At 37.3% G+C, this 27,095-nt stretch overlaps 1 protein-coding gene across 1 annotated transcript; it reads left to right on the top strand.

Annotated features, from left to right (window-relative positions):
* The first annotated feature begins 9,725 nt into the window (after window positions 1–9,725).
* LOC146440297 (uncharacterized) lies at window positions 9,726–26,731 on the top strand. Its single transcript, XM_085057426.1, has 3 exons — window positions 9,726–9,867; window positions 11,374–11,432; window positions 25,832–26,731. Exons 1-3 carry the CDS (start codon window positions 9,807–9,809, stop codon window positions 26,453–26,455), a joined length of 744 nt encoding a protein of 247 aa, XP_084913552.1. The 5' UTR covers window positions 9,726–9,806; the 3' UTR covers window positions 26,456–26,731.
* Window positions 26,732–27,095: the final 364 nt, after the last annotated feature.

The following is a 27,095-nucleotide window of genomic DNA, read 5'->3' on the forward strand; positions in this document are numbered from 1 at the left end:
GAATGTATTGCAGGGAAAGGTGAGCAGGAGTCTCTCAAAGGTGGCATATAAAATATAAATTCTAAGAAAAACAGAATAATTGCCATATAGCTCTTTCTTTTGTGAAATTATAAATACTTGCTTATAATATAATCACTGAAAATATTATGGAACTTGTAAGGACATTACAGTAAAGTTGGTATTAAAATTGAGACAGGATAGTGGTGTGAGAAAAGATATAAAATTATGGCTGGCAGATAAAAGACATGAATAGAGGTAGAGATGTGCTTTTAGTTCTTACAAGATCTTCCTTGATAAAATGAGTGAGATTGTTGAAATCCAAGGATGGATATTAAATTAGCATTTGCTGAATGGCTGGATGTGCTGAATATTATGAAGGCAGGTGTGCTTCCCTTTTTTTCAGGTGTGACCTTGGCCAGTCCTTTAGCTTTGCTCCAGCATCACTACTTGATTGTATTTTTTTATGGGCTTCAGGGGAAAACGAGACAAGAGCTTTACCCACACTATGACTTTTCCATTGCACTGGAAATCTGCTAGAGAATGCACAGCTGCTTTTCTGCACCCATGGAGAAATAGCAGTTGCACAAGCTTATTAGAACAGACACTGAGCTGCACCAGGGAACTGAATCTTTGGGTATTAAAATAGTGTTTTCTGTTATAGTTTGTGTTGTTAGAAGAGATATAAATAGCAGCTTTGTAAATTAAATGTCAAAAATATTCAAGAACAAAACTAAAGTGTCCAGCAATATGTAAGATAGTTACAAACCCTCTGCATTACACCAGCACTCATTTTTTTGTAAATGAAAAAAAACCACAATAAGGTGCAATGAAGGTGGTATTTAGCTAAATAATCAGGCAATATCTTAGTTTTTGGAGGAAACAAGCCATGAGATGAGAGTAATGTAGACTTCCCCTTACTTTAGGAATTAATGCCTACACACGATAATTTGTATCTTTTCAGTAAGATTGCTTGCTTTAGTAGGAGCTCTGGATTTCACAGGATCTGTACCTGCTTGTGTTTGAGAGGTTTTTGTAGTGGGAAAAGTTTCTAAAAAATCAATGTTTGTATGCTTACTTGGAAGTATGTGATCTGAACAGGATGAATTTAACTTAAAAAGCACACAGTCAGTTAAAAGAATTGATCTTCAACACCTGTTAACTGTTTCTTCCAAATCACATTTGTCCAGTTTAAAGGTCCAAGAGAGATTTTTTCTAAACTCCATGCACTGAAAAGAAAATAAAATCTATTGTGTGAAGAGCAAGACTCTGCTCTTTTAACTTTGCAAGCTGTCACTAGAACCAGAGACTACAGATTTAGAATTCAGCTGACAGGTTTGCTAATGGTGCATAACACAATATAAAGGAAAAGGAAGCTCTCTGTAGTTGTAACACGCTGACTTTACAGAGCAGTCAGAGGTATTCTGACAATTTTTGACAGGTCCAGGGTTTTGGAGCAGACTCATTAAAAAATTAGTCCTATTATTCAAAGCTACATTGAAATTACTGCAAACATTTGGACATGGAAAACTGAAATGGAATCTAGAGTTTGGTGATATATTAGTATATATTACTATCATAATTGCTGATTTTAAAATTCAGAAAATATAAAATATTAAATATATTTAGGAAGAACATATTTTCACTTTTTTTATCCTCAAAAATATCCAAATTTTTGATTTTTTACAAAAAAAAAAAGTTCAGTTCAAAATGTATTATAATAATTTGAAAGAGTCTTCATTGTAATCTTTCAATCAAAGGTGGGACCAAGCAAAATTACTTTGAACTCTCCAATTGAAAACAAACCCACATTTTTTTATTTATTAAATTTTTAAGGAAACTTAGTAATTTAACTGTAACTACATCCATCAGTAATCCCTTCCTCATCTTACAGTTGCAAAAAAGAAATCCTGTTGAGCTTGTTGCCTGTCATTTAGTTTAGAGATATTACATATGATTCCTAGTTCACCCTAAATCCACTCATCTGTAATTTTGCTCCCTGAAACAATGCAGCTTTGCACATCAACATAACCTCAAGGGATGCAGAGAGATTAGTTTGTTATATGCAGAACACCTGCATTTCTGCCTGTTTTTATGAATTTTTGCAGGTGCTGCATTGAATGTGGGAAATGACTCCAACACATCTGAGGAGCATTGAACTGTGTTAAACTGTTTTTTTTTTTCCAGGAGACTGGAAAATAAGTGAAGTCTGGAAAGGCTTTGGTTTATCTGTTGCTGTTTGTCTTGAGCTGATAATGCCCAGACATGCTGAGTTCTGGGGAAGGTGATTTCCACTCTTCAGATTGCCAGGCTTTGTCATGTTGGCAGAAAGTGCCACAAGATTGTGGAGCACAATAAATTTCATTCTGCATCTCAACTTCCTCAGCTGCATGAACTCTGGGCCAGCTGTGGAAGCTGGAGAGGAGAAAAAAAGGAAAAGAGAAACAGATGTTGAACTTGTAGATAGTCATAAACTGTGAGCAATACTCTCTTGGCAAGTTGAGAGACAAACCAGATAGAAGAGATGGGAATCCTTCCAACATGGAACTTCATGTATTTTTCAAGTTTGAGTCTTGCAAGGTGCTCTGACTCCAATGAGCAAATCACTTAAACTCACTTCCTTGTGGGAATATTTGCATGCTTAAAGCTAAGCAGTATTAAATGCTGTGCTGCATTAAATAGTGTAGAAGGGATTGAAATTGCTTTCAAAACCTAAATCAATTACAACACATGGTATTTCTGTGATTCTTGTAGCAAAAATGCTCTACACCAGTGGATGTCACTGTGTGCACCAAAGCAAAGGAGATTAATGATGTTGCAGATGAATCCTTGCAGAGGATGCACAGGGAAAAAATATCCACTTGTGATTCAAATAGATGCTGTTGCCATGCATGAACAGATAGGAATATAGTGCTGTTGAGAATCTACCCTCCTCTATACAGCCCTGCAAAACCAAACCACAACAATTTAGCTTGAATGTTTTTCCAGTGTATTTTATCATCCCGAGTCTTGTACCTACAGTTCTTTTCTATCCAGAAAAATCAAAATAAATAACGCCCCCCCCCCAAAAAAATTGTTGCTAAAGACATTGATAAATATTGCTGTGCTCCTAAAGTTTCTGGCTGTGTTTTATAAGTAGGAGAGTTGATAAATACAGAGATCCCTGAAGCACCATTTCATACCCAGCACAGAAATTTTATTTATGTAGATAGATAGCACTCTTTTAAAGTGTTAAATCTGTTAGAATGAAATTGGTATGGTTTCAGTATTTTTAATGTGAGCATTTCAGAGGCATAAGTACCAGTTTATGCAAATAGGTCCCAAACTCATCAGTTTTGCCTACCTTATTATTGATATCTATCTTCATTGAAGCTATGTACTGAGTGCACTTCATTAAGACTGACAAGCCAAAGGCTGCTCCTTCTCCCTGGGAGCTGCCATCTTCTTTACAATGCAAAAGCCATTAAATGAGTCTTTTACAGTAAGTCTACTCTCTCTGCTTTTCTCCTCCAATGGGAGATATATTTTTTTAATTTTACTCTACAAATCCTACTTAAAGAGACATGGGAAGATTCTTTGCAATGAAAACCTTTGCACATTTGTCCTTCCTCAGTACAATATATTTATTTCCCAGGGTCCTAGCTAAATGTTAAGGTACAAACATAGACCTTGTAGTTAAACCCTGTGTGGAAAGTTGTGCATGAACTTTTTTTAATGTCCACTGCAAAGAAATCTTATTTTTTCTCCATTGCCTCTAAAAAAATTAATTTTTTTTCCTATAGCACACTATAAAGCATCTGTTATATTGTGATATTATAAGAAAAAACAAAGTAAAATTTTTTATATAAAATTCTCTGGCTACAACTGCTGGATGAGGGAGATTTTTACTCAAATGCTTGGTCCAAGCTTTGCTAGAGCCTTTTCTTATAGATTTCTTTCTAGATGACTTAATGTGTGGCCACATGTGACATTTTAAAGGACATTTCAGTGTCTTGGCCTAACTCACAGAAAATTGAATTGGTATTAACAATATAAACTCTGTTGTAGGTGGATAATGCAAACCAGGTTTTGTATTCCAAGCCAGGACCCTTCTTGCCTTAAAATATCCAACTTCTATTCTTGTTTGTCATATGTGTTCTGTACACTGCTCAAAATATATTACTATTTCTGTGGCTGCATAATGACGCATTAGCAGCTAGAGTTGGAATAATGTATTTGAGCTTGATTTTTTAACAGTTCTTATAAATAAATGGCAAAATGTTCAACAACTCTGTTCTTCCTAAGTCACTGCTCAAGCCCTAGACACAAACTCCTGCTGTTACTCCCTAGGGTGACCTCACTGGAAACACTTTTAAGAACTGCAAAAACTGAATTGGTGGGTTTGATGCAGAACTAAAATTTTGTCTTTATCTGTGAGGCGTTTTTAAAAAAAATGTCTGACCATTATTCAGCTGGCTTGCTGCTCTTGTGATTTGTGGTCTGCAGTCAGAGAGATTCGTTCAGATATCCCGATGTGCCAGGTGAGCAAGAGGCTGCAGTGCCAATGGCTGAGGAGATGCTAATCTATTTGACATGTCCCTTCTTCAGACAGGAATAAACATTCCCAAGGACTTAAATGGCTTCTCAGATTGTAGTGAAGAAAAGGGAATTTAGGATTAGGTCCCTATGGTAGCAGGGAGGAACACAGAGCACAAGATTTTAGATTCAGAATAAAGCTTCTCTTTGATAACATTTTATAGATGTTGGCCATGTGTGTATTTAGAGTTTATTTCACATACTTGCAGCCTTTCAAAGCATGGTGCAGCTAATTCTCTCACTCGTGATACTTGTAGGAGTTATCTACTGTAATGTCTCAGTTTTCTCTTTTGCTGCTGTTTGCCTTCCACCTCCCAGGAGAAGTTCTGCTACAGATTGTGCTGCCTGTAAGTCTCTGTGTAATGGTGCAAGGGATGGGTACAGGCTCTGGGCACTGAGTGGGACAAAGCCTTGAGGAAGAGAAAACAGCTGCTCTCCACCAGCTTTTTAATGGTAAATATGCAGTTGGATGACTTCAGCTGTTCTTCAGCTGTAGCAGGAAGCTGTCTGCAGGCTTAGGCACTGTCATTGGCATAGGACATGTGTTCTCCTTTGAAGTACCTGTTCTGACCTGGAAATTGTTTGGAAAGACTTTCTGAGTTGGGTAATCATCATTTGGCTGATGTCACTGATTAAAAGAGATAAAGTATGTAAAATGTATATAATTTTTGAAGTTACTTGTGTACTCATGTGTGCTGCTTAAATTGCAAATACTTGTAACAGACATAGATATTTTTCATCAATTTCGGTTATAAAGAAATAAAATATTACAGTTTAAGTACCATTAAGTAACTAAATCTGCTAATTGTCAGCAGAGGGAAACTCAACATTTCTGAAGGAGCAATGTCAGCCAGGATTTCCTTCTGGTGCTGTCATGGTGAGAAGTATAACCTCTGCCATCCCTAAAATTATTTCAGACAAATACATTTTTAATTTTTAATTTTTCTTATTATGCAAATGGAGTTCCTGTGAGGAAAGATCTTAAATATGAGTATGTAAGTGTTAACCCATTTTAGCACTTTCTTGAGTTGGAATACAGGAGAGTAACTCTTTACCTCTTTAATATAGATGACTGAGAAATGTATAAAAACTTTCTTGGTGGTTAGTAGAATTCAGTTAAATCGCTGTCTGGAGGGCTGTTACCTATCTTTGAAATTAGAATATTAGACATAAGCCGTGTCATTTTCTTAAAGTTTAAAATAACATCCTGTCTAATTTCCAGATTCACGTTGGACCCTGCATCTGGGGAAAGTCACTGCACTAAATGTACTGTTGCTCCTATACACACTAAACAATTTCCTCAAATTGTATTATCACCTAGTATCTGGCAGCATAGAATGTGATTATCCCCTGCTGAAAATGCTTTAGATCTTATCAAGGAGTATGTCTAATCCACTGGCTTTGGAAGTAAATATTACAAGCTGTTCATGCTAGATGCAGTCTAATCCAAAGAATTTGAATGTAAAAAGCCTGGAAGCCTGAAAGAAGAATGGTTAAATATAATTAGGTTTTATTGCAGATTGCTGTTCCAGTACCTGTTCAGAACTTGTCCATCATGTCCTGTCACAGACAAGAGCCAATATTTAATAAGTTTATTCAGTCCTTTACCTTCTCTTTCATAGTGGCTGAAACAGCTTCCATTTATCTCAGTAAACTGAAGTCCTATACAAAAGTTCATTCACTTAAATACTGCAGAAAAAAATAGCTTACCTCATTGATTGAGTGTCCCTGCACTGTCTGTAAGGCTACTTCTATTTAAAGAAATAAGGATTAATGTATTGTACTTCTGAGGAACAGTTATCTGGCTTAGTCACAATATTCCCTACAGTGATGATTTCAGGACACATTCAGATTTTCATTTCATTATTACTATCATTAATCATAGGTATCTTTTTTTTTTTTAAACCAGCTTGTAAAAACTGGAGATGGAAACTTCACTACAGTTTTGCTAAACAAATTACAGAATGCTCCTACTTTAAAGAACTTTTTTCTTTTTTTCTTTTTCTTTTTTTCCCTTGCATTTGATTTTACAGCTGAGTTTTGAAACACTGTGCAAAATTACAGCATGGTGAGAGCACAACAGATCAAAGACACAAGAGCTTTGAGAGAAAGTTAATTTTACTGTAGTCTTTTGTGAAACCTCTTAGTCACACTGGACAATGTTGGTAACTAAATTCAGTTTTTGTATAATCATTCTGGAGCTACCATTATATTATAAATTATATCACATTGATATTTCTATTAATGAATCCTCACACAAGCAGAAAAAACAGAAAGGCATTACAACTTTGAGGAGCAAGATGAGAGAAAAGTAACTTGTTTCTTCACCCAGTTACCATAATTTTCTGATTTTATTTCCCCTCTTCAGCTGATTCGTCCTTTTCTTGAGAAGAAATTTGTTTCTTTTCCCTTTCTTAGAATGCCTCCATCCCTTCTTTTTCGTATGACTTCTCAGTTCCATCTATCTCTTGTAATATCTGAATGTGTTTGGACTGTGAGTCAAATAACGAAAGCAACATTCTGCAGCCTTACCCTTCAGTAGCAAAACTTAATGTAGCTGAAGGCTTTCACTTGCTAAGAAAGAGATAGAGTATAGGGCAGAGAGCTGAATATTCAGCATAAGAAAGTATACTTTTCTTAGGAAAGGTGCATTTGAATTGCATTCTAAACAGACAAACAAAAAAAAAAAGAAAAATTTGGAGAAATATATAAATTAGGGTGATGAATATTTTTTGTGTAGGATTTAAAAATATTTTAAATTAGTTTTATAACTTCTTTATCAATTAAAAAATTGTCTGACTAACACTGTTATTTGAGATTCTGTACTGTATCTTTCTCAGATTTCTGTGACTGATTGCATATGATGCTGGCCAGTCCTGAGGAAATCAATTATCCATATCATCCCTTAGCCACGGTAATTTTGATAATTTTTCATTTTCTCCTTGCTGTTGCTTTCCCTCCTGCATATTTCACAGAGTTTAGAGGCAGAGATCTTTGGGAAAAGAAAAATTCAAATACTCTACTAGAAGGACAAGATCTGCTTGTCTACTTGGCTAATACAGAAAAAACTGGCAATTAAGAGAATTTATTAGTGGGAGCATAATCAGATTGAAGTAAGGATAAGGAGGTTTAGAAAGGAAAGTATGTGAAGACAGGCAGTATCAGAGGGGAATTGATATATATTTAAAAATATATCTCTTATAACTGTGCTTGGTGTGATGTTCAGGCTGGGTAGAGATAGAATAAGGATATGGAACTAAAGGAAGCCTCTCAGTGCAATGATGATTCCATTGATGGACCTCAGTATTGGTAGATGAAACTTTTAACTCCTTATCTAGCACTGATGCTCATGGAACTATTTTAGGTGACAAAATTTAGATTTAGATTTTATTATTTTTGAGTAAAAATGTCTGCATTACATATAATTTTGCCAAACTGCAGCCCATCTCAGTCCTTGCTTCTCTCAACAGCAATGCCCCAGTCATCTGACACATACAGAAATAAATTAACATATTCTCTGTTCCCTCATTAAATTAAAGAAGTGCTATGCATCTCCACTTAAAATTAACCAACCCATGAACAATCACTTTTATTAGAGGGATAAAAATTAAGTTATAAATTTATGCAGTCTGTGGAGTGAGGTACAAAGTGTTGACTTATCCTGGTCCCTCAAGTACTATATAAATAAATGTGAGGTCTTAGGTTTCAATGATCAAACATCTAGCTAGTGGCTTTGATGATAACTCAATGAATTATGCATTATTTAGTTTCAGAGAAATCATTGATAGGAAGACAGAAACTTAAGGAACATGGTGTTTAAAATCTTGGTAAATAATTGCAGAGAATATATATGCAAATTAGCCTTCTAAGAAAATTTCACCAGGGTAATTATTCTTTGAAAATGTGTGTGTTTTAATAGCAGCTTCTTCATCTGTGTTCTGTCTTTCAGTACTATGAATATGTACAAAAAGGTACACTTTGTCTAATGATGCTAAGAATTTAATCAATTTTCTCTTAAGAGGTTTCTGAAAGTATGGAACTGCATCAAAGCAAGGAAAGCATTGCTTTGCTCATCTACAGATATCTCTTTTGTTAAAGTTAGCTTTATATCAACTCAAACTTTATATCATATTTAGAGAAGGACTAAGTAGTTTTTCACTCATTAGCAAAGATAAAGTGATCATGTCCTAGAAGCTCTAAAGGTTGTAGAATACCAGGGAATCTTATACAATTTATTGTTGTTCTGCTTCTAATTGGCAGAGGGGAAATGTAATTCTCTGCTGTTGTACAGGCATATTAAGTGCAAAGATGTTTTCTGGATTATGTAGAAAGACAGCCTAGATAGATGGTGTGATGCTGGAAGGTAAAAGGGAGGTAAGTGAGGAACAGCTGTAAAAAGGGAAAACACATGGAACACTCAGGCTCAGAAGTGGGCTACACCCCACAAAGTTAGGCAGGAGCAAGTGAGGATTTAGAAAGAATGGAATAGAAAATTTGATATTTACATAAAATGATAAAGAGAGAAATAAAAAGCATGGAGGATCACAGAACAGATGATTTTTTTTTCCAGATGCACAGAGAGGCAGATATGTATTCAAAGGGATTTAAAATTCTGTTTGCCTCTAGAGGTTTATAAATCCATTCTTTATTTTCACAGGAGCCCTGAAAAGAGTCTATTAAATGAGAGACAACATATCTTCCATTTAGCAGTCACAAAGCTTTACAAATACTATTCAAGCTTGAACAGATATTAGAAAACCATTATCCTCTCTGTTTAACCCCTAAAGGGTCATCTTAGAGGTGTTCTCTAGGCTATGCATAGGAAATGATTAGAAATAGTCAAGCTTGCCTTAAAAGGAAACTTTTGGAATAGTGTTTGAATTCCTGGAATGGCAATACAGAAATCAGCACAGGACAATTCAGCCAGGCTTTTCCTGGGATGGGCTTTGGTAGAAGCTGCCAAGGAGGAGAAATCACCTACAATTCAGCATGGAAGGGTCTATCATCCCAGAGTACTCTGCTGAATTTAATTACTATTTTTCATCAGTATAAATCTTAGTGCAGTCTTTTTCTCCTCATAAATTAACTGGAGACTTTTACTGGAGCCATGTCAGGCTCATGCAATAATTTTCTCTGGACTGATTGCACAGGCTTCTTTCTATGGAGGAGATATACGGAAGGCTGGATGAAACCAAGGATGTCCCATCACATAGCTATTGCTAGAGGACCTGGAAATGGATATGCCAAGTCTGTACTTTGCATGGAGGAGGAAAAGAGCCATCATGGGAGTTTGTGGTAAGTGTTTCAGAGAAAAAAAGGTACAGAGGACCTGATTTTAAAACTTATTGAGACAGTGAAGAAATGTTTAACATATTAATGTGTTCAAAAAAATTCTCATTGCATTTTTACTATTGTTATTCTTGTAACTACACATATTTCTGTTATAACAATGGAATAAGTTTGCATTTCTGGGTTATAATAATGTAATTATTATGTATTCTTGAGTAAATTGTGTATCTTTTGCTTTTCATGTTCTCTAATCTGAATCTCTATCCCTAGCCTTACTCCTAGAGATAAAGGACAAATTCTGTTATCTCCATATGGACATTGAGGTACTAATCCGTCTCCTTGTTTAGTTGTTTTTCCTTATTCTTTTTTATTATTTCCTTCTAGACTACAAAACTCAGTGGACCATTATCTTAAAATATTAAGCTATTTTTCTAAAGTACTATTTTATATTCTGTACAGCAATGCTCCAAAAATACTTATTTAAAATCCCATTAAATTATATCTTGATGTGTTGAAAGGCCAGTGTGTTTGTCCATGTATATATTATGTATATGTGCTAACTCAATAAACATGGCACTTACAAAACACTATTCCTTATAGAGATTCTTTAACTGCTTCCCAAAGAACAAAAACCTCTCAACACCTTACAGAGGTGCTAATTGTTAATCATTTTTAATTGTGAGAGAAATAAAGAAAAGAAGGATTTTGGTTCATTATTAAATTCTACAGCAAAATTGAGAAAGATGTGACTGAGTAATGCACCTACCTCCTTCCAAGAATACCTGTTCTTTTTCTCTTTTTATTCCCATGTTGCAATTTAAAGGTATTATGCATTATTTTTCCTTAGAATCCTAGGTGACAGCTACACATTTTAGTAAGAGGAACAAGTAAGCAAACAAACAAACAAAGAGATGTGGAAAATAATAAATAGAAGATATTTTGTAAGGAATAGAACAAATTGAATTTATTTCCCTCTGGGCTTTTTGTCATTTCATCGCCGCAATACCTCAAGTTTCCACCTATCCCCACAATTATATAGTTTCATTTGGACTTTCAGTGGGACAAGTATTTCTTGGGCTGTAGCCAAGTTAAGTGGAAACCACCTGCCACCGTGCTGGAAGTATAACAGCTGAATTATTACCACCTTTTATCAGAGGGCACTCTTGAGATCCCAGAGCTGCTGATTTTCATGAAGCTTGTAACCATTCACTATCTTGTTTTTGCATTTGACTTCACTGATTTTCATTGATATTGACCATGAGGTTACAAATTTTCTATAGAAAGATGAGAAAGAAAGGGTGAGGAGTAAGTTTAGCTGTGAGGTCTACTGTCAATGAGAGGCCATACTAAAAAACAAATTACTTATGCGTATGTAAAGTAGATGAAATTTCCTCCTGAATAGACCTGTAACATAATTTCAACATGTTGCTTCCTAGCCACATGCTCAGGGAATTACAATCAATTTCCAAATGGGTATGCTCTTTTTAGCTATTGTTACTATTGTTGTTGCAGGAGTATCTGAAGACTCTCAAAAACACTTACAGAAGAACATCAATACCTGGGAAATCACAGTAAGTAGTTAAACAGATAGCAATGAGTCAGAGTAGTGAATATCTGCATCTCACCTACTACTCAGTGCTGACTGGAAGAACATCGGATTTAAGCTCGTTTGGCTATCCATGTTCTCCCTTTGTCTCCTTTCCACCACATTCCAAACTGCCAACTCTCCTCAGCCAAAAAAAGTCCTAACAGAAGACGATGCAGTTCGTCCTCCAGAGCCTATATAGTGCAGACATGGAGAACTAAAATGTTTTTGTATCTCCTCTCAGGGGAAAACAGTGTGAACAATCAATTTGTGAACAGTTAATTTTCTGTAATTTTCAACATCTAGATGCATCTGGATCAGGAATATGTTTCTTATTCCAGGTACAAAATGATAACTTTGCTCAGCCAGCATGGTATGTCACTTTGAATAAATGCATCTGCCATATGGTATTTGAATCATCCATAAGGATTAATTAAATTAATTTGATTTTCCACTGGAAAAGTCTGAGGTACTGAAGAGTCTAATCTCTACTTTTGATGCATTGTTGATGCTACAAAAAGCTTTAACTTTAGCTTGCTCCTTTTTTCCCCCTTTTTATCCCCGTCCTTTCTGGAGAAAAAAACCCCTACTTTTTCTTTAAATAAAACAAAACAAAGCAAAACAAAACAAAAAAAACCCCACAAACCAAACCAAAAAAACACCAAAAACCAAACAACAAAAACCCAAAAAACAAACCCAACCCAAAAACTTCCAAAACTGAAACCCAGCAGCCTCTCCAATTGTTTTTTCTTCTCCCATTCCTGACTCTGCTACAGATCTGCTATGACATAAGTGCACCTGAATGGTGAATCTTGTGCTTGAAGCTGTACACAGAAAAGAGAAAAATAGGTCACTGTTTATCTAAGAAAATATACCTCAATCACAGCTCAATCCTACTTTCACACAAGTATTCAGGATTCAAACTTTACCGTTTAAAAAAAAAAAAAATTGTCCTGTTTGACTTACTGAATGAAAAGAAATCCAAACAAGTAGGGCAAATTTGCTCTTGCGAGTTCACTGCCTAAGTCTGCTCATGCACTGGAATACATATATGCATTTAAGTAAGAGTATTTTCTGTGGTTGTGAAAATTATACAGTGCCTTCTCTAAGAAGCTTAAATAAACCTTCTTGTCAGGATCACAATCTCTTTGTCTAACTAGAAACTGGATGATTTGAGCCCCAGGAGTTTCTAGAAGCAATGATAACATGCTGAAGGGAAAGGTGACAGCTCTGTTCCACACAGCTTCCTTTACTAACAGCTGTTTTACTGCTGTAAATAATACACTTAGCAGCAGTGTGAGAGTTGTGTTGAGACACAATATTTTGCTCCTGAGGTAAGGGTTTGCTGTAGGTTAACCCCAATGGGCAACTCAGCCCCCCACAGCTGCTTGCTTACTTTCCCCTGGTGGGATGTGGGGGAAAATTGGAAGTGTTAAAGCGGCAAAACTTGTGGGTTAAGATAAACACAGTTTAATATATAAAGCAAAATCTGTGTGCACAAGCAAAGCAAAACAAGGAATTCATTCACCCTTTCCCATGGGCAGGCAGGAGACCAGCCATGCCCAGATGAGTTGGGCTTTATCACATGGACTGGTGACTTGGAAAGAGAAACATCATCACTACAAATGTTCCTCCTTTCTTCTTCTTCCTCCAGCTCTACATCCTGAGCAGGACACCAAGGTCATTGGGCCAGTCATTGGGCCAGTTGGGGTCAGCTGAGGGGTCCCAGTGTGTCCCCTCCAACTCCTTGTGCATCTGCAGCCTGCTCACTGGTGGGGTGGGTGGGGGACAGAAAAGCTTTGATCTTGCATAAGCACTGATCAGCAATCCATAAAAAACCCCTGTGGCATTGTAGTGGTTTGGCCTTGGTGCCTGCCGAGCCACTCTACCTCTCCCCTTCCCAGCAGGACAGAGGGGAGAGAATAAGATGGAAAACAACTCATTGGTTGAGATAAGGCAGTTTACTAAACTAAAAAGAGAAAAGTAAAAGCTTACATAAGCAAAAGGAAAAGTTAAATGCTACTTTCCATCAGCAAGTGGTGTTCAGACACTTCCCAGGGAACAGGGGTTCAGCACATGGAGCAGTTGCTCCAGAAGGCAAATACTGGAGCACAACAAATACATCCCCCCCCCCCTTCCTCCCTTCTCCCTTAGCTTTTATATCTGAGCTGCTATCATATACTATGGAATACCCCTTTGGTTCATTTGGGTCAGCTGTCCTGTCTGTGTCCCCTCCCAGGATCCTGCCCACTCCCAGCCTCTTGATGAGGGTGGGGGAGAATGCCAGAGGGACAGCACTGCTCAGCAGTAGCAAAAAAACTGACATGTTAACAACACCCTTTCAGCTACCAATGCAAAGCACAGCACTGTGTGGGCTGCCAAGGAAAAATGAACTCTGTCTCAGTCAGACCCAATACAGGTATCGATGCTGGCTTCAACACAAATCCTAAACTTAGCCCTGTACTACTGTGAAGAAAATAACTCTACCCCTACTAATACTGGTGCATGCTTATTGACCAAAGGCAGAGATCACAACAGAGGTTACTGAAATAATTTAGCTGAGCATGCTGAAAAAGTTAAAAAAAAATTTGGTGGGTTCATTTTTTATTTTAGTAGATGTTCAACTTTTAACCAAGTATAGACTTCAAGGATGATGGTTTGGTAGCTCCAAGCAACACATATGACGGAAGAAAACCTTATACTGACATAAAAGGGAGTGACCTCACTAAAGTGAAATAGATACAAACTGATCCAGTGCCATCTGCTCCTGTGAAGTTAAAGAAGCTAGGACTACGAAAAAATAACAGTGTTCAGTGGACCAGAAAGAAAATCTCAGAGGATGCAGGATACTGGGAATTATCTTTATTACTGCCTGATGACACAAAGATGAACAATAAGGGACAATAGACTAATCTCAATAGTTTTTCAGGTCTGACACTATATTGTAAAGCAGAATTATTTTCCCAAATTTTTCATTTCAAATGTTATAATTTAGATGAACTAATGAGAGGCTACATATTTTGAACAATACATGTGGGAAGAACTGTCAGAATGTTCTGTTCTCTAGCAGCAAACATGAGAAAATGAATGTAATCTGCATTACAATACTTTCTTCTTTCAGGAATGACCTTCTGTCTTAATATTGTAGCAAGGATGGCAGAAATTATTTGCACAGTATTTATTTTTTGTGTTCATCAAAGTGCTTCTGCATGGTTACTCTTACATGATAAACAGTGCCCATGCAAACAAATATTTTCATAGAATCACAGAATCACTAATGAAGATATTAATTAACACTGATCTGAATATGGACCCTAAGGGACAACACTTGTTGCTGATGTCCTTGGGGTCTCTGACCACAACCCCCTGGATCTGACTATCCAACCACTTTCTTATCCATCTGACAGTACACCCATTGAATACATCTCTCTTCCATTTGGAGAGAAGACTGTTGTGGGGGACTGTGTCAAAGGTTTTATAGAAGCCCAGATAAATAACTTATGTAGCCCTTCCCTTGCCCATTCATGTACTCACTCCATCATAGACAGCCACTGGGGTGGTCAGGCAGGTCTTGCCCTCAGTGAAGCTGTGATGGCTGTCCCAAATCACCTCCCTGTCCTCCTTGTGCCTTAGCACAGCTTCTTGGAGGATCTGTTTCATGATCTTCCCATGCCCAGAGGTGAGGCTGACAGGGTCCTCCTTCCTACTCTTTTAAAGATGGCTAAAATATTTCCCTTTTTCCTGTCACTGTCATGACTTTTCAAATATCATGGGGAGTGGCTTGGCAAATACATCAGCCAATTTCCTCAGGACTCCTGGATGCATAGACTTCATGTACATTCAGGTTCCCCAGGTGGTCATGAACTTTGCTCCTCCAGTCCCCATTCTGCTGCCCAGCAATTCAAGATGAATGAGAAGAGAAGTTGCCTTTGAAGACCGAGACAAAAATGGTTGAGTATCTCAGCCTTCTCATCTGTTGTTACCCATTTTTCAAAAGGGGAATACCCTATCTTTGACTTTCCTTCTCTGGTTGATAAACCTGTAGAAGCCCTTATTTTATTCTTTGCATCCCTTGCCAGATTCAGCTCCAGCTTCAACTTGAACCACTCTTTCTCCTCAGCTAGGACTTCTGAAATAACACTAACAAATCAAAAGAGTTAAGTACTGTTCATTAAAGCTAAAATAATGAGCAAGTGTCACCCGAAGGTTATAAATGGAATAGAAGAGCAAAATGTTATGGAAAATATTTTTTAACCTATTAGGTTTAGTGGTATTTATACAAACACAGGAAGCTACCAAAACTATATTTGTCTATTTTTTTTTCTCTACCATGCAAAATACTAATCTAATAAACCATTATGAATGTAATATGCTCTGATCTATCTTAAATAAACAAAACGTGTTCTGAAAGCATAAAAGAAAAAGTCTTTATTGTAGATAAAATCAAATTAAGTTCAAGGCTTATAATTGAAGCTGTTTGTGCCTCAAGAAAAGATTAAGCTATAAAAGAACTAAATTGAAAGGAAAGCAAAGTGTTTGAAGGGCAGATAAGGTCACCATAAAGAAGGGCAACCAGAGTCAGAAAGATGAAAATAGACTAACAGCATGAGCAAATAACTAGTTTATTTGATTTAGTGTTAAAAAAGGAAGGCAATAAAGCAAGGAACTCAAAACCTGAAAAAAGAATGTGTCTGGAAAAGGTAATATACCATCAAAAAAGGACCAGAATAAAGAACTTAGGTATTATAACAAAAAAAGACCATATAATCTTCAGCAGACACCTCAAACAACCTTTCCAGATATGTGACAAATCTAGAAGCAAAGGAAGCAAATACCAAAAGTGTAAGAAAATAAAATACTCAGAGAAATATAACAATGAATTTCAGATTTAAGAGCGTTCTTTTTTTAAAAAAATATTCTTTTAATCAGAATGTGAGAAATTAAGTTCTATGTGCTGTACATTTTCAATGTTATGTTGCAGTATGGCTGGGTACTACAAAATATCCTTTAAGCATAAAAAAACCCTAGTAATGTGGGGGACAAGAAAAAAACCCCATTTTTAAAAGATAGCTACATTATCAAAAAGGCACACTAGGACCAATTACGATGAAAAAACCCATCAAGGTGAACTATAAAAAAACTTTTTAATCAACTTCTCAGTGTTTTCAAAGCAAGATCTTTGAAAATCTGATCCTAAAATTGTCCTAAAACCTTCATCAAAAGAAACTCTTATTTTCTTTCTGAAGCCTGTCTACAGTAATGACAGTCCTTACATCTGCCATTGACAGCAGTGTAAATGGTTCCTTAGCAGTGTTGGGGAAAGACATTTCATCATGAATCACAGTCTGAAGCAGCTACAGGGACATTATTAGCTGAGTCAAAGCAGGTGACAGTGAAATGCTATCTAGTACTGCTGAGTATTATTATCTTTGCATGTTGATTTAATGGCAGACAGAAACTAAGCAATTGAATGATGTCTCCTCTATTTCTTCTTCTGTGTGACATCTCCACACACCACTGTCAGCAATAGAGGAGATAGAGGGGCTGAAGGATCCTAGGCTGCCAGAACTCTTGTAAAGCTTCTAGCTAGAAAAATTCTAACAGCTGGAGTCTTCTTTGGAAATATTTATAACAGAAATCTACACCTTTTTGAAAGTCGTAAAGAGCAACAAGTAAAAGTTTCCAGTTTATCTCAGTGAGACCATTCTAAGTAAAGGACACTGATAAATTAATTGTTTAACCTTGCAACTAGATTTTAGTCTTTGAAGGGAAAAGTAAGTCCAAGTCTGAAACACTTAGCTGTGCAGAAGAATGTTGCTGTCTGTATGTGTGTGGGTCTAATATTTCAGCATTCACTGTGGCTGTTGGGTATCAGACAGGTCCCAATACAGCTACAAGATCAGCATTCTGGATACTCTCTGAAGCCACTTGGTCAGGGAGTTAGCCACTGTCCCAGAAGCCTTTTTGATCATGAGAGAAATGTAAAAAACTACAAGGATTCTGTGAAAAACTCAGCACCATAATTTAGATGTTATGCAAACTTTTGCACTGTATGGCTTCAGAGGTCAGTGAAATGAAAAATTATTGTCTGCATTTTTTGCAATGTGCATCCCTGTATATGCTTAAAATCTCTTTTGAAAGCCAAAGAAAATCTCTGAGACTTTCCCATAATTAGCTGTCTCTTGCACTGTTCAGTTAGCACTGCTTTTGAAAAGTGTAGGGATTTCCTTTATTCTGCAGGATCCTCTCTGCTGTACAAACTCTTTAGTCCATTCTGGGGGCTATGTTCAAAATTAAGCATTTTTCCCTCCTGCAGCCTGCATTCTTATTTCACACCATCTAGTTTTTATTTACCTAAGCTGCACAATCCTTAAATATCAGAGAGGCAGAAAATTCAAAGTGAAGAAAAAAGTTCTTTCATCTCAAGTGTATCAAATCTTACAGTCCAAAGTGTTCTACTTGGCTATTACATTTTGCTAAAGCAAGTAATTCTGAATCTATTCAGAAAATATCCACCAATGACATTTTAGTGTTCAGAGATGTTTCTGCTTTATGCCTTCTACACAAACTGTGGTGGATATAAGACATTTGGATTAGTCTTATGGAACTATAGCCTCAAGACATGGAATTGATACTTTCTGGAATAATTCTATTATTTCAGAATCAATAACTGCTGACATTGCAATATTAACTGAGAGCTTACCAAAGCAATCTTGCCTCTCTACTGCATCTCTGTAGCATACCTCCATGAACTCTGGTTCTTTCTTACTACTCTTTCAGTAGTATCTCTTCCATACATATTGGCAAGATGGATGTTAACTTGATAGGAAAAACTTTTGTTGTTGTACACTGGAAAAATTTGTCTGAAGTCAATGACCATGTATTTATACAGACCAGATGGGATTCAAGGTTATTATTTGAACAAGTTGAATTCTGTGAAGCACATAAAAGGAGATATGTATTTGTAACTCTGTAGGTGAACTCTGGTTGAGAATACATATTTTCCTTGTTTCCTTACTAAGTTCCTACTTTTGCTTATTGCATTCAATGAGGACTGTCTGGAATCCCCTAATTACAGTACATACTCATTTTCAGCAGTGATACATTTAAGAAAAGCTCAGTGTTTATGAAGTACTAATGGAGACAAATAGGTCAGATCACAGAATGGTTCAGGTTGAGAGTGACTTCTAGAGATCATCTTTCAGTACCACCTAGAGCTGTTTGTCCAGGACCATGCCCAGATGGCTTTTGAATACTTCACACCATCTCTGGGTAACCTGTTCCAGTCACCCTCACAGCAAGAAAGGGTTTCCTGATGTTCAGCTGGAGCCTCTTTGTGCCCATTGCCTTGCTCTGTCACTAGGCACCACTGAAGAGAACCTAGCTCTGCCTTCTTTGCTCTCCACACAGCAGGTCTTTCTGCGCACCCGAGACATATCTTGGAGGCTGTCCTAGGTTGCAATATAGATGTAGTTAAGTATTCTGTTACCACCAGCTGTGGGCCGTTAGCTGCTATCACCTGCTAATGACCCACTCCAGATGACAGGCAATGGGCCATCAGGGACCCACCGTGTGACTCATGGACTTATCTCATCCCATTGTGGGATGCTCTGCCCAGGAGGGAGGAGCCAGGTGTTCCCACCTGGATATAACCTGGCCTTGGAACTGCCTGAGCTAGCCCTGTCTACTGGGTTCCCAGAGGACAAGAGCTACCACTGGATCTTCAGCTGGAGACTAGACCTTCACAGGATCACCGCTTCAACTGGACTACTTCTGTTGGACAGCTACCACCACCCTAACAGGGTGTTAGGTTGTATCTGACTTTGTCAGTGCTTTTCCTTGTATTATTTCACTTATTTTTAATTTCAGTCTTGACTTGTGATCTACCACTGGTTTGTTTTCAAACCAACACAGAGGCTCAGTACTCCAGGCTCTTGCAGCCCTGCTTTGTGAAAGGTCTTTCACTGTTGGCTTCTGTCCACCTTGCTGTTCACCAGGACTCCCAGATCCCTTTTTGCCAAACTGTTTTCCAGCAGGGTGGCCCTCAGCAAGAGATAGTGCGTGGGATTATTCCTCCTCAGGTGCAGGACTTTGCTCTGCCTTAAATTGATTTAATTAGTTTCCTCTACACCATTTTTCCAGGGGGTCCCTTCGGATGTCAGCATGACCCTCTGTCATGTCAGTCACTCCTTCCTTACAGACATACACTGTAAATGTAATGTCATTTACAAACTTTCTGAGGGTACACTCTTCTCGTTCATCCAGCTCATGAATTAAGATTTTGAACAAGATTGGACAAAGTATTGACTTCTGGGATACACTGCTAGTTGCTGGCCTCCAACTAGATTCATGCCACTGGTCATTATCCTCTGGGACCATACATTCAGCCAGATTTCAATACACCACACTGCATGCACATCCAACCCATACTTCATCAACTTCCCTGTGAGGATTTTATAGGAGTCAGTGTTGATGGCCTTCCTAAAATCAAGGTAGACTTGGCCATTCATTTATTTATGAAAGTTTATCAAGTTGGTGAAGCATGATGACTTCTTGGTGCATCCATGGTGAATAGTCCTGATGAATTTCTTGTTCATATGCCTGGAAATGGTTTCCAGGTTTAAGTGCTCCATTACTATTCTAGGAATCAAGGGAGGTGAGCAGCTCCTGGGTACCCCTTTTGAAGACTGGGGTCTTACATTCCTCCAGTCCTCAGGCACTTTTCCCAGACACTGTAATTACTCAAAGGCAATCAAGAGTGGTCTCACAGTGACACCAACACTGCCTCAGCACATAGAGATGCATCAGGGCCCAAACACATGCACATGTCCAGGTTACTTTAGCATTCCCTGACCTGATCCTCCAGACTATCCTCCTGGTCATTTGGGCCTGATGCTCCTGAAAGCTGGTCATGCTAGTAGAGAATGAGGCAAACAAGGCATTCAACCTCTGCTCCATGTCCTGGGTTACCAGGTGTCCTGCTTAATTCAGCCCCATTTTCCCCAGTCTTCGTTCTGTCACCCACCTACTTGCAGAAAACCATCTTCTTGCCTTTGACATCCCTTCCCAGACTCAGCTCCAGATGTGGGCCAAGGATTTCTTAACCATGCGTGCCCAGGTGGTGTCTCTATATTGCCTGTCCTTGCTTCCATCCTCTCCACACTTCATTTTTTGTTTGAGTTTTGTCAGGAAATCCCTTTTCATCTATGTGGGCCTCCTGGCATTTTTGGTTGATTTCCTGTTCAATGAGATGGACAGTTCTTGAGCTCACAGGACATGATCCTTAAATATCAGCAAGCTTTCTTTGGCCCCTCTTCCCCCCAGGGTCTTATCCCACAGGACTCTTCCAATCATATGCCTGAAGACTCCAATTTCTGCTCTGCTGAAGGTGAGCTCTATGATCATGATTTTTGCCCTGTGCTCTCAGGATCTTTATACCAATAGCCAATTAATATCTATGATATTGCACAATCCAAGAAGGATTGTTCCTCATTACAAAATTTAGGTCATGATACTAATAGATTTGTAAACTGGGACACAGGACAATTTCTAAAATTGAGCATTGTCTTTTACAATCAGTAAAGCTCCTTTTACCAGCCTTCTACAATTAAATCCACCCTCCTAAACAAAGCAGAACAAAGCCCATGAAAATGTATCCATAAAAATAGGAGTATTAGGCATCCAATGTCTTACAAATTCATGCTTCCTTGGACACGTTTCTGTCAGAAGGTGTGCTAATAGTAGAGGGCTGCTGAGAAGGGTGCTTTTAACATCATGTAGAAATCACCATATCTTTTCTGATATGGCTTAAATTATTTATGGAACAGTGTTTATATATTTCACAAATCTCCTCAGGATGGTATTCATTATCTTGAAAAAAAAATTTAAAACTTGTGTTATTCTTGAAACATTTCTGAGTTTATCTATTCCTTTTCAAATTATTTCCAAAACTTGTTCTCATCTAGAATCCACTTTTAATTTTATCCCATAATGTCATTACAAAATCAGTGCCTGTTTATGACCATTTTCCCCTCTAAAACAGACATACCTGGTCTTCCAATTTAAAATGGTTTATATTCTACTTGCCCTTCAATATTTTTCTATCCATTTTCATGTAGTCTTCCATACCAATACGAAGATAAATATAAATACGTATGGATTTGTCTATATGGATGTAGGTAAATATGCAGAGTAAAAATTAAGTCAGGCCTAGCAGTCAGATACTTTCACATTCTGGGAAACGTCAAGATCGAAAACTGAATGTAAAAGAAACAAAATAGTCACCTAACATGTTCCAATTAACTAAATGCCAAAGGTCTACAATAAGATTTTCAGTCCTGCATAATTGAATTACAAGTACTTTGTTTTCCTTAATCTCAGTACAAGAGATCAATCAAAATTTCATTCCAATTACCTGAAGTTTGTGGGTATTGACAACTTGCAAGAATTTTTGTTTTGAATAATTCATAGGGAAAGATATGATTTTATTTTCATGTGGGTAGTATATCTTCATGCAAAGGGCTAGAGTGTATACCTTGGAAAGAGAGGAAGATGACTATGCAACTTTTAGAATGATGCAGAGGGACATGCCAGGGACAAAAAAGGCATATTCTGGTAAATCAAAGAATTTGATATTTCTGAAAGCTATTACATATTCACCTACATAGTTGCATTTTACCACAAAATCTTATTTTGGAATCAAGTAGAGAAAATAGTTATTTTCCTACCATATGTCCATGTCTCCATGAATAAGCTATGTTTACATTAACTCAAGGCTGGAAGATAAACAACAATAAAACATGGATTTCAGGTATTTCAGACTTCACACTTCTATTTCAGAAGTTTTCATTTACCATTTCCATCACTAAAAGATTTGAGGGTTTTTGATTGTGCTTTTCAACATTGTTAATCAACAGTGGTGTTCTATCAGTTCTACTTTACAGTTAGAATTTTGCAAAAAGGAGAGATGCAAAAGCTTTCACAAAGAGGTTTCCAACAGCATGTGAATGTGCAGCCAAAGTATAAATGGATTATGTGATCTAAGTACAAAGAAGAAGGGAGGATTATTACTCTTGCATTGTATATTTTGTCAGAAATTGGGTTAGGAGATTTGATAGAGATCAGAATTGTCAGGTCCCAAATCAAGAAAGTTGAAATGAGAATATTGACTGTAGCTATGTCAACATATATTAGAATATAGTACATATTATCTATATATTTATGCTTATCTGTATTTGTCTATTTTGTCTTTGTTTTCCTGCTCTTGTGTAGGACCAGCAGCAGCTGAGTGCTTAAGATTTGCACTGAAGGATTCTGTTCAATACCAGATGTGGCACCACTTACTTTCTAATTCCAGTGAATGTGCTCCTAGAAATGTTATTTTTTCCCTTTTAAGTTGACAAGAGCATTTACATGGTTTCTGTAAAAATGCAAGAATGTTATTGTCATAATTCCAAGGTCTTTTTGATCAGTTTTATCTGTATAATTGTTCATTATTAGGATAATAAATGCATTGGCAACAAAGAGAATTCCTGCTCAGTCCAAGGATTAGACTTGGACTGTAAATGGATGCAAGAACACCAAAAACAGTTGGAATCTTTTGTTATGAATATTTTACTTGGACTTTGGCATGCAGAGTGCAGAGACTAACCACTATTTTCTTTTGGACTGTAAGGCAGTTGGATCAGAAAGGCCTTGATTGTGAGCTAATTTATTGCTGATTAAGATCAATAGACGATAATCTCCCCTCTATCTAAGCCAAAACAAACAGAATAATTGTTGTTGTTTAAAACCCCTATGGTTATTCTGAGGTTTGGACAATTTAGGAACATGCAAAAGTCTTCCAAATCTCTGTGGTTCATCTGTACAATTCAGTGCACATTTTAAGGACTTTTTTCTACAAATAACAATTTCACAGCACTTTTCATTGTATCTCTCATCTATTCTTTTAAACTGTAATTCACAACCCTTGTTCTGCTCTAGTTTCCACCATGTATTGTAATAGCATGTAAAGACATAAAAGAAGATATTAAAGATTTTGTAAATAATGCATTAGTGAAGATCTTTTTAGAAGATACTAGAGATTTAAAATTACAGTTTTTGAAATAGTGTGGCAGAAAAACAACTTTTCTCTTATGAGCTTCATTTCCAATTTCCAGAAGAGGTGAGTTCTCTCTTAGTGAACATTTTCCAAGATCACATTGTTTTAAGCTCTATATTTGTTCTTGTTCTTTCTGTATTCCTTTGACCCAAAGGTTAAAGAAAATAATTCTCTTATCTTATTGGGCAAAACATTTTTGTATTCATTGTATATTTTACCTGTGTAATGATTTTGAGATTTAGATCTAACGTGACTCAGAGAATCACAGAATGGTCGGAGCTAGAAAGCACATCTGGAGATCATCTGGTCCAACCTCCCTGCTAAAGCAGGTTCACCTACAGCAGGTTGCACAGGATGTTGTCCAGATGGGTTTTAAATTTCTCCAGAGAAGGAGACTCCACAACTTCTCTGGGCAGCCTGTTCCACCACTCTCCCACCCTCAAAGTTAAGAAGTGCTTCCCCATACTAAGAGTAAATTTGGCAAGGGAAAAAGAGAGATTTAGGACTCTGCCAGCTTTTCTAATTGTCCTTGCTTTGTTATCTGACTCAATCTATATACTCATTAATTTATTTTATGTATTTCATAAGAGATATTTCTAACCATAATTAAACATTTACTCATATTTTAAAATATAGCAGATGGATAAACAGAATATATATTAATCGACCCACATGTCAAGAACTTTTTTTCATGGTTGTATAATCTGCATTTAAAATATGTACTGTTCTCTGTGTTTATGAGAATTTATTTCCTCTGAAATTGAAAGCTAGAAATCTGGATATAGTCCATGCACGTCTTCTTTCTATCTAACATTTCAGTTCCTATCCTATATTTGAACTAGAAGTCTGTATGTGAGCAAAGCCAATGAGCCACAAATAAAATGCATAATCTCTATCTATGTGACAGACTAAGATACATAAAGCGAGAACAAACATCAGTTATAACATTGTTTCCCAAACAACCTTAATAACCCTTTTCACTTTTCAGTGTCATTTGAAAGATTTAGAGTTTCTATTGAGCACTTCATCTAAGACCAAATTAAAGTCTCAGGCAATTTTGATGCACTCATTTACTCTAAAACAAACACAATCTGTTTTGTTCAGTGGAGTGGCCTGAAAGTGCACAGAGGCACAAACATCTTTCACAGTTACCACCTTGTAATATCAGATTCTAAACCTGTTGTTTTTTTTTTTTGTTTAACAGTCTGAATTTTTCTAGCAACTGTACAAGGCTGTTTGTTATCAGCATAGTAATTATAGCTGCATTCATAGATGTAATCCAGCAAATCCAGCTTTAAGCAAACAGTTACTCCCATTTCTAGAGCTCCAGAGTTATTTACATTTCTCACTATTAATATGTAAGATGAATACACTCTCATTACACCTCATAGAGATGCTAAGATTGCTCAATGTAAAATAAAATTGCTAAAATATCGACTTCTGAGTAAATTTCCTCCTTGAACTTTACTGTACTTCAGAGGTACCTTCCTCTTAGCAGACAGTCAGAAAAGTGGCCTGCCTTTCCAAGGTGTTCTCAGTGCAATTTAAATTTCTTGTGTGCCAGAGAGATTTGGCATTGCATAGCGCACTTTTTTGAGGCTTCTCAGAGGGCAGTGGTACCATTTAATGTACCATAATACTAATGTCCATGGCCCAAAGTAATTTTGCAAAAATAGTGAAAGAATAGGTATGTGAGAATTAGATTTTTTTTACCAAGAAATGAGAAAAATTAAAAAGCTTGACTGACTTTGTTTTAAAAAGTGGTTGGGTCTACAATGGGGAGATGTACTTGACAATTATCTTAGGTGCCCAAAATTTGAGTATTTTTCTACTCAGCAGATGTGAGATGTGTCTGTTCATTCTTGGCCACGTGGGATATTTGGGAATGAGACAGGTACTGTATTGCCATCTGTGGTGGACTGAACTTGATTATCTACCAGACACCCACCAAGCTGCTCCATCACTCCCCTTCTATCAACCAAATGGTCAGAAAATGCTATGGAAAAGCTCATGATCTGGGATAAGGACAGGGAGGTTTCTTACCAATTATCATCTCAGGCAAATCCAGACTTGAACGTGAAGAACTTAATTTATTGCCAATAAATGGTAAAAGAGTAGTATAGTGAGAAATTCAAGCTAAGGCCACCTTCCCTCTACCCCTCCAGAGTTCTTCCCAGGCTCAACATCACTCCCAACTCTTCTACCTCCTTCCCACAAGTAGCACAGTGCAATAGGGTTTGCAGTCAGTTCTCAGCACATTGTCTGTGTTTCTCCTTCCTTTCCAGGAGAGCTCTTCCCCTACTCCAGTGTGGTGTTCTTCCCTTGGGAGGTACATCATGAGCCACTTCATAAGCACTCCAACATGGGTCGTTTCCATGGGCTTCAGTTCTTCAAGAACTAGTCCAACATGGATCCTTCCTGCAAGATGCAGTCCATCAGGAACAAACTGCTCAAGCATGGGTTGCCCATGGGCCACAGGTCCTGCCAAGAGCTGCCTCTGCATGGATTCTCCTGGGTCTACAGCTCTGGAATATCCACTTGCTCAAATATGGGGTCCTTCCCGGGTGTCAGGGGCACAGCTGTGTCATCCTGGTCTGCACCACAGGCTGCAGGGGAATCTGCTCTGGCACCCGGAGCACTCCATGATCTTTGACCCAGGTATTGCAGAATGGTTTCTCACACATTTCCTCAGTCCTCTCACAGCTGCTGTGCAAACTTTTTTAACCTTCTTGAACATTTTACCGTGTTGCTGGTGGGCTCGAATTTGGAAATGGCAGGTTAATTTTGGAGGCATCTGGAACTGGCACTGTCCAACATGGGGACAGTTTCTTGCTTATTCTCCTAAAAGACAGTCCTGCAAACCCCCCTATCAAAACTTTGCCACATATCCCATGTGTTGTCAAGATTGAGGTACTGTAAAATAGACATGAAGCAGATATCTAAGGAAATTATTAGCAAATATTTTGGGCTAGGAAACAGAATTATTCTTCAAGATCTCAGGGCTGAATTTATTTACCCGAGGTCCACCCAGTTCACATTGTAGAGATGAAGATCCACTTAACACTCTGAAAACGTTACCATCTATGTCTAAGAGGAAACAGTTGATTTTAATGCTATTTCTAAACACCCTTAAGTTATATATAGAAAGTTTTCTTTGATTTTGCAATACAGAAAAAATACTAATCAAAAAGACTACATATTTTCTACTCTTTCAAGAGCCTTTGTGATTCTGGCCTTTCTTGTAATAATTCTTTCAGCACAATTCTTCAGACATATTCTTATCTCTTTGCCAGAAAAAGGCTCATAGAGATTTTTTGCTATCAACAGTTTAAACTATCTGAGAATCACTGCCTTCTTGTTCATCTTCTATCAGTGATAACAACAGAACTCTACAAAGGGGTGACTTCATCCAAATAGTAATACAGAGAAAAATATCAATAGATGAGATATTCTAGGTGTATAGCAAGCTAGAATACTACAACAATGTTAAGTCTGCTTATTACAGATCAAACAGGCAATGCATTACTGAGATGACAAGAAATTTACATT

The sequence above is a fragment of the Lichenostomus cassidix genome, chromosome 3 (assembly GCF_008360975.1).
Source record: "Lichenostomus cassidix isolate B80296 chromosome 3, HeHo_3.0, whole genome shotgun sequence".
Classification (NCBI taxonomy): domain Eukaryota; kingdom Metazoa; phylum Chordata; class Aves; order Passeriformes; family Meliphagidae; genus Lichenostomus; species Lichenostomus cassidix.